The sequence below is a fragment of the Lissotriton helveticus genome, chromosome 11 (assembly GCF_964261635.1).
Source record: "Lissotriton helveticus chromosome 11, aLisHel1.1, whole genome shotgun sequence".
NCBI lineage: Eukaryota > Metazoa > Chordata > Amphibia > Caudata > Salamandridae > Lissotriton > Lissotriton helveticus.
The window spans coordinates 1,031,605,492-1,031,614,504 of record NC_136072.1 but is presented as its reverse complement, the minus strand read 5'-3'; the positions used below and the strand labels follow the sequence as shown (position 1 = coordinate 1,031,614,504).

The 9,013-nt window shown below is 45.9% G+C and overlaps 1 protein-coding gene across 1 annotated transcript in view; it reads left to right on the top strand.

The window, feature by feature from the left end:
- The first annotated feature begins 517 nt into the window (after positions 1–517).
- Positions 518–9,013, top strand: part of ALDH2 (aldehyde dehydrogenase 2 family member) — a 246,488-nt gene continuing 237,992 nt past the window's right edge. Inside the window, exon 1 of the mRNA XM_078667437.1 lies at positions 518–748. Coding sequence (XP_078523563.1) covers positions 623–748 — 126 coding nt within the window. The 5' untranslated portion in view covers positions 518–622. The remainder of the gene's footprint in view (positions 749–9,013) is intronic.

Here is a 9,013-nt window from a genome sequence, read left to right as displayed (position 1 = left end):
CCCGCACGTTACAATAACTTTTATTTAAGTATTAAATATTGAAAAAAATACAACCCATTGTTATTTTTAATATTAATACATCTAAGTCATGTAAATACAACACATATTGCATTACAAATGCTATAGGTGTCACGTTTGCAAAAGTTAACACTATTGGCATTGTAAATGACAAAGTTATTAATTTCACTATTTTCAAAACAAAAACATAAATAAAAAATGTCATTTACAATACTAATACCTCTAACTTTACTAATGCGAGCCCTATTGCATTGCAAATACTTGTTGCTTTATTCCTACGGTGCCTAAAATGTAAAAAGGAAAAAATGTACTTCCATTTTAATTATGCCACCTGTGCATTGGTTTAATATGCATCACTCCTCGTAGTTTTCAGGTTCTACTCTAAATCTCGACATTACGTGTTTGGTCAAACTGCTGATTAAACTCAACTCCCGAGTTATCCCCGCCCCTCCTTTATTTTATTGGTTTTCAAGTTCATTCGCCCCTCCCCGCCTATGATTGGCAGCTGCCCCGCCCAGTGGACTTGACGTTTCTTATCTTACTCCACGTCCAGAGTCCAGTCTGTCGTCAGCAACCGAAACCGTACCACTCCTCCGACGCGACCATGCTCCGCGCAGGCCTCGCGGGACTGTGCTCCAGGGTCTCCCGCCTGCCCCACCCGGTCCGCAGCTACTCGGTTGCAGCGGCCATACCGGTGCCGAACCAGGAGCCGGACATCCAGTACAACAAGGTGAGGCTGAGTTGTAGGTCCAGAGCCCCCAGTGGGCGCTGCCAGGGGTCGGTTGAAGACGCCCAAGTATGTGGCAACCTTCGTCGGAGATGTAGGGGCGGCGGCGTGACGCAGCTGACCCCCATGCAGAATGTAAGGAGGGGCCCATATTCTCCAGTAGCTCACAGACATTCGGGGTTGAATGGGGACCCCACTCAAGGGCTGTGAGGACCCTGTATGTTCGCCCCCCAGGGGATGTTGTTACGCTGTTAATGCAGGGTGCTGGGTACAGTGTGCAGGGGTTCTCGGCGGTGTCCATGTGCAGTTCACAGTTGTGTGGGGTCGCCTTAAAGTGCTTTAAGGTCTTCTCTGCGCTGTTTAAGGAGCTCTCAGTTGGAGTCTCGTGCATACGACATGGTTCCTATCTCCGACTCTAGGCGGCGATGTGTCTTCGCTTTTGAAGGTTTTTTTTAACTGATGCTAGTCTATCAATAAACACATGTTGCCTCCTATTAAGTTCATTACTGCGCATAAAGACCATCGTGGTAATTTACGGAGAATTGCAGCTTTTGATGTTATGATCCAGACTCTCAGAAGTCGCAAAGAAATGTCCAGTCTTTTTTGCTCACAAAAGTAGCTCTAACCGGTAGTCCAGACCTACTCTCTACGTTTAGTTATTTTGCACGACATTGCTAGTTTGTATGTTTTTCTAGTACTCAAACTGTGCTGTGCGATTGTGGACATATCAGTGTGTATGGTTGCATGTCTGTCGATGAATGTCTTATATTGGATTAGATGGATGAGTGTGATGCCGATGGCCTGGCGCGTGGTCTGATCTTGTGCCGAACTGGTCCCTGTTGATGAGCGTGACCAAGCTGTTTATTGGCGTTACATAACTGACAAGAACAGTAATCCAAACACGTTTTTTTATTACGTTTTTTCCCTAGTTGCTCAGAAACGTATTTTCCTTAAACCTTAGTGACTCTTGGCAAGCATGTTTTAATAGCATACATAACCGTGCAGGAGGTGTTGCCCAGGAGAATTCCCTTTCCTATGAGCCCGCGATGGGTAGATAATTCGGTCGGCCGTGAGTATCTCCTACCGTGCAAATAAATGCTATGCTAGAACTTTCATTAATGCCTGCGTAGAAATATTTGCTTTTATGCAGTGCCTGCTCGCTATATTACCTCAGCAGAACTCCGAAGTTATTTTTTTAATGACACACCGCACTGAATTACCCCTAAACTCCTGTGTGCATTTAAGCATTTGTTTCTGCCGAACTAGGGCCGCAAGAGGCTGTTTGCCTACTGTTGGCTGTGTGCCTGGCCGCTGGCTTTGATTTCTGAAGTCATATGAGGCCAATCCTGCCACTAATACACACTTACTCTATGTCTTCCTTTGTTGTTCAGTGTTAGAAGTTGGCTGCTTTCCCATACGTGTTACACGGCCAAAAACTTAGTAGAAACTGCTGGAGGATTTCTGCGCATGGGGCTTTGAGTACCCGAGGACTGGTTGGTATATTTAAAATATCCCGTCTCGGTACAGAGTCTGTAGTATTACCCGATCTAGCGTAGAACATTAACAATTCCAAGTCCTGCATTTTTCAGAAAAGAGCACAGGGTGTTATGCTGACTAGTTCCAGCACGTTAAATTCTTGGATATTTTTTTCATGTGGTATTAACAGGTTGCGTGTCTCTTGCTTGGTGCTTACTGCTTGAAACCATCCTTACCCCCGCCCCAGCTCTCCAATGATTCCACAATGTTGTGAAGTGCCTGACCCTTTCCTCCTAACCCTAGAGACTATATATGTTTTTGGAGCCTGGCAGTGTCCCTAAAATGAGCAGGGGTATGCCACTTGATCCCTCTTAGCAGAGCTAATCGTTGAGACAAACAACAAGGCTTGCAGCAAAGACGGCTGGCCAGGAAGGAAGAGGGTCTGCAACGTGTGACAAGGGCAAGTTGAGGAAAGTTGTTAGCAAAAGCTTTTTTCCGATGAAAGTATGGTTCTTTGGAGCAAGAACAAGATGTACAGGAAAAAAAATGGTCGAAGGGTGCAGAGGCATCTATAGGGTTAGAGCTTATGAGTTCAGTGGTTCTCTTGCAGTGACATTTCTGCACCCAGGCTAATATTTCACTGCTCCTCACAGCAGTGTTTGTGTTGACCAGGACTTAGAAAAGAACATGCTAAATTGGCTGGAGGGTAGATTTCTGCGGGTGGATTTGCATGTGGATTTGCATGTGGACCCAATCTTCTGGTTGCAGCTTGTGGAAGGTTTTGGTCAAACTGACTGGAAAGGCAGCTCAAATCTGAGCACAAAAGCTATAGATACAGCAAATAAATTGTTTACAATACTGGAGGATGATAGCAGACAAAGCTGTTGGCTGTGCTGCACCTGTTGGTCCCTGGTACTTCCCAACCAATAACTGCCAGAGTCGGAGGAGTCTCACGCCCAGCCCTATCAAACTTCCTCACACATATCTTGGATGCATGTCCACAATAGCAACGGCGGGCCCCTGTATCCGCACCACACAAGTTCCAATTCGTAGTGTTCCTGCGCAACCAACCCCAACGCCAGCCGTTGCCAGACGCCTCTGTGCCCCAGATCCAAGATTGTGGTAACTGAAATGGGGGTGCGCACGGTCATGGAGTACAGTAGTGCAAAAACAGTCCTTTATTACAAAAACACAAATAAACAATACGAAAAGCACAGCCAACGGGGAGCTTCATCAGGGCAACGTGTGGATTCAAGTAACTGCATATGCTGCGGGAACTCCCCAATACAATTCTATACTCCGGAAGTCAGTATTCAGAAACCTGTTGGACCAATGGTCAAGCGTCCATATAGTCACAAACACAATCTGATACAGTGTATAGCACTTGGACAAACCGGAATGCTCACCGGAAAGACAAATCCTGCTCCAAATGACTGTAAGAGAAGTACATGTGGTCGTAACCTTTGTAGGAAAAAAAAGGAAGGTTACGGTCACACAAACTTCTGTTATGGTATCAAAATGCAGGATTTCTCATACCTGTAAGCATCATGGTTTGTATCAGCTTGATACACATGCACCTTCACTCCACCCAGCCAAGAGAGCCCGTGCTGGCCAAAGTGCCTCGGCTGCCACCAACTCTGTGCCCCGCAAGTCATGGGCCCTTTATGATTGAGTCTCGTGGTGCGGACGCCATCATGTCACCTCCGGCAGTGGGGAATGTGATGTGTTAGGGCCCTAGGCCCTCATGCATAAATAATGACCACACGGACACACTCAGATAGATAGTGGAAATGGCCTCGAGCACATGCGCCCGGCCGGTTTTATTGGCAGGGTCACTTGTCCTGTGACGCCTTTGCTGGATGGGTGTAGTATGGGTGTAAACCAGCTCTCAGGAAGTGGCTGTGGCATGCTGACAACTAGACCTGTGATCAGCAGATCACTACAGGGAAGAACTGGGACATGTAGCGTTGTCATCCCCCCTGTATGCGTAAGTTGAGTGGGCTGGCCTGGCGTATGCCAGTCAGCGTAGGAATGTGAACAATAACCACAGGTCTCTGGCGTGGTTCCGTTGTGGGCTGGACAAGAAAGTAACTAATGCGTGTGTCTCTGTTGTAGTGTCGACGCCACCTGGACCGCAATCGGTAATGTTGCACCCTGTGACTCAAGTCCCACAACAAGAGCAACATGGACGTAAGGGGGGCTCACTGAAACTACATTCATCCATACTTTCACACTTGAATGATCATAGAAATTATACATCTGTGTGAATTTGAATGTTTAATGCACATTCAGTGGAGTGTTGTAGCTCTAGCAGTACAGGGCCATCCAAACCCCCACTATACATTGTTGGCCCGTAGAGGGCCAGCCAGAGTCCTTCAGGGTATGACAAGTACACCAGAAGAGGAAGAGTACAGTCCGCAGTCTGATAGCTGTGTCATTGGTGACCAAACAGAATATGGCAGTCCACGTCGAGGTCCAAGGTGAGTGTCGCAGAGTGCATCGGGGGACAGTGGAAGGTGATGATGCAGAGGGCAGAACCAAGCAGAAACAGGCCATATGGCGGAGATGAATGCTACTGCTTCCATCTTACCAGTAAGGCAGAATCATCCGCAATTTCGTTCTCTGATGTTTCATGTGCCTCACATGTGGGTGGTGGTGTTCTGTCTCCAGCACTGTGTGTCACTGACACATCAGGGGGCGGAGATGTGGATGTCGAAGCAGCAGCATTCATCCGCGCCAGGCCTTGTGGCAGCAATGCCATGACAATGATCTGCAAGGCATGGTAGATCCCAGCTACATCACGCTGGTGTGCAGCCGTGCCAGCCATTCTTTCTGCCTGCGCCTGCTCCATGATCCTCCGCATGTGTCCCCACTCCTGGATGGCACTGCTGGAGCCACTCTGACTAGATTGTTGTCCTAGTGTCAGTCAGGACTCCAGTGATGTCATCCATGGATCGTTGGAGAGCACGAAGCAGACTGTGGGTGTCCGTTAGGGACTTTAAGTGGTCACTGATGGGACTTAGACACCCACGTATGGCATCTAGTTTGGCTGCCATGAGGTTGAACCCCACCTGCACCTGATCAGCCATCTTCTCCTGGCACCCTAACAAACATCGTTGGAAGGCCATGTGTTGTTCATGTGGGTCCTGGGAGACAGCCGTGGTGGTTTGTGCTTCCTGTTGTGTGGTCTGTGCAGGGGGTGTGGTGTCCTCGATGCAGCTGGGCTGCCCTGCTCCTGTAGGTGGGGTGCCGAAGCTGTCCATGAGCTCTTGGAGGGCGTCGGTGTCGAAGGTGGGGGGGTCCTCTTCGTCATCAGTGAAGAGTTGTTGGATCTGCTCTGCAGGAGGTGTTGATTCTCCCCCTGCAATGTGAAGGGGAGATGCAGTTTAACATTGTGTTCACATGTATGTTGACGCATTGTACAAGTTTACATACAGACTGCATGACAATGTACATTGTGACGGTTTGGGAGGAGCTGCCTATTTAATACGGGACAGTGGACATTTCGACAACATCACGGATGTGTGTTTGTACTTGTACATTATCATCTTGCATTTCCCTGCTATGCCAAATGTGATTGGCCAGTTTCTACACACAAGAGGCAGCATTTGGGTCCTCTGTTCTGTTGTGAACTTGTTGCAGTCTGTAGCACATTGTTGTCAATGTTGATGTGCTCTCAATCTGATGTGTGTGTGTGTGTGTGTGCTGTATTTTGGGTGAGTCTGCCCTGCAGCTCTGATTTTGCTGTCCCTTATCCCTTTCAGGCGGTGTACCTTTGTCTTCTGTGCTTACACAGTGATGAGCTGTTATACTTGGGAAAATTGGGCTCTTGGTGTGAGTTGTGTCGCTGGGGCATGGTTTGTCCGCAGATGTGTTGTTGACATCAGGGTTTTTTTGTGCCCGTGGATGTGTCCGAGTGTGATCTGCTCCTTTACAGATGTGGTCCACACTTAGCCACCTCAGTGTTGTGGGGTGTAACGTGTCATGACATATTGACTGTAGCCATCCTATTCGTCATGCAGTGTGACTGGCATTGTCAGTGTGGCTCACAGACACACCGCTTTCCTGGGTTTGGCACATGTGCATGGGTTGGTTGTGAGATTGGTGATGTGTGGGAAGGGCGATTTCTTGCGCGGGCGGGGCCGCGTCGGCCAATGGACATGCGCAGCACTACGGAGGTAGTGCTTGAGACGGCCGTTGCCCGACGGGCGCAAAAAATGGGTTAAAGTGATTTTTTTTTTCCTGCCTGGCATGTGTGAATTGCAGGCCTGGCCCATTGCCACTTTTGATCACGTTCGGCTTCGGATTTTTACCGCCGTCACTGTCATTTTTATCGCAGACATTTGAAGTGTTATCAGGAGACTATCGCATGTTACCGCCGTGTTGTGAATAGGACGTTAAGTTATTTTCCCGCAATAGACGGCGATATGAAATTGCGTTTACCTATTTTAGCGATGATTACAGCACGTACTTGAATATTCCCCCTAAACTTTTTATGAACAAAAAGCCTGCACTTGCGAATGGTTTGCTAGGAAGATTTTGAAAATATTGACCTGATTATCTATGAGGTCATTCCAATGTGGATTGAAGTCCCCTAGAAAGATATAGTTGGAATGTGGATCAGAATTTGCTGTAATAATTTATTTCCATAAGTTGGTCTATGAACATTGCATTTTTACCTTGGGGGTGTTAGAACAAGTGTAGTTTAAAGTGTTGATTATCTAAGAGACGTAGAGAGAGCCTCAGGTATTCACAGGACTCAAGAGGGTCAGAGTGAGCTTTAGAGATGGAGATGTTAGATCTGTGGATACAGGCCACTCCTTACCTGTTTTGTTCAGCCTGTCTAGTCTCACAATAGTGTAGGTTGGTGGAACCAATCGGTCTAGGCACGGGGACGATGCATTATTGAGTCACGTTTTTGTTAGAATAGCTACGTCAATACCCTGGTTCAGGATTAGGTTGGCTATGCCTGCTGCATGTTTCATTGCTGATCGGCAATTCAGTAGTAAGCACAAAAGCGATTTAAAAAAAGAAAAAAAAAAAAAAAAAAAAAATTACATTTCTTTTTTATTTTTATTTTTTTTGGCGGGGTATTTCGAATAGTCTTGCCCTACAGGTATTAATGTTATTTCTTTCAGGTTGTTTCCATTTCGCTTTCTAGGATTCACCTGTGTTATTCTGTTTACATTGATCGGAACTGTTCTAATTTGTTGATCATTTCTCTTCGGGGGTGGGAACTGGATGACAACTCGTACAATTGCTATAAGGATTGTGTTTCGGAATCCGCCAGATAACTGCGGATTTTACGAGGACGAAGAAGAATCCTATTTGACAGAGGCAATGGGGTCTTTTAACCCCTTCCATGCTGGGCCGATTCCGCCGCTGTGCGGTAAACAAAAGAACAGGGCGGGGCCGCGACGAACTCCAGCCGTCATCAGCACACGAGCACCGTGGAGCGTGACGGCTGGGGTTCGTCATCAGCATGAAAGGGGTTAATCTTGTCAAGTTTGTTGTGTTATAAGTGTACAGATTTTTTAATATGGATGATTTTGGAGAGATAGCTTTCTGAGAGAAGTAAAATATTCTTCATGTTTCTGAGGAAATTTTGCAGGGCCTATTGCTATCCTACCAGTCTGGGCAATGAGTGTTTCTAGCTCAATTCGTGGGGGAGGAGAGCGAGAAGTGGAATTTGCAGCTTGTCTGCAGTCATGGAGATCTGAACGCTAGATGTATCTTGTCCCTGACTTTTTTTTTAATCTCTTACATACAAATAATTTTTTTGTGAATCTTTCATGAGTTTTTCCTTCTTTTTAATACTTATGACATTTTACCTTTTTTTCTAAGTTTGAACTCTAGTTTTCTGACTAAACTTTGCTAACGCAAACCGACTGTTTGTTCTTTTTCTGCACATTTATCTAGAAAGGCACAATGTTCGGGTTAGGTGTCTGGCACTGGCTCTGGCTGCAGCATCTCTCATGGGAATGCCCAAAACCTGACATGTCTTTGGGATCGTTTGGTGTCATTGCATAAAAGGTAATCACTGAATGATTGCTTTTTTTTATTGTCACCACTGACACGTTTTTATCCAACTTAATTCAGTTGGCTGCGCTCAACTAAAAATTCAATTCATATTTATTAGACATATTGCTAGTACATCATCAGCATATGCCTAAAAGGTAGCCTGACCGAGATTAAATCCCTCAATGTTACACTACATGCGTCAGAGCAATTTAGATTTGATGAAACTAATAACATTTAAGTTAAAAAAGTTTTGTAAGGCCTGCATATTTCAAAAAGAACCAAACACCTTGGAGGTCTTGATAGAGTGTTGAAAAGCAGCACATCTCTGCTTCACTCCACCGACTTGTACACAATTCTCCCCACATATTGCGACAGTATTTCTACTTTTATCAACAGATGTTTGTTGTTACAGTTCATTATTAGGCCTGGTTATCTGTAAAATTGTGCAATCTGGCAAAGTACAATTAACTGCTATACAGAATAGATTTTGTGGATTGTAGAGGACTGACTAACTTTACAGCGCTCCAAAGATGCAGATTAAACGAGGCATGACTTTACAACTGTTTTTCACCTTTTACTGCTACCTTGATGTAGGAACACTGAGATCCGTTTAACCTGCCACGTCTCGTAGTACGTTGTTGCTCTAGTGCGCCAAGTGAACAATTTGCAAATGCTTGTATATTTGTGAGAGGATACTCTGCCTAGCCTAGTTCCCATTCTTACTCTGGCAGCTGACTGTCCCTTACTCTCCACTCGTGCATTTTGTTGAGG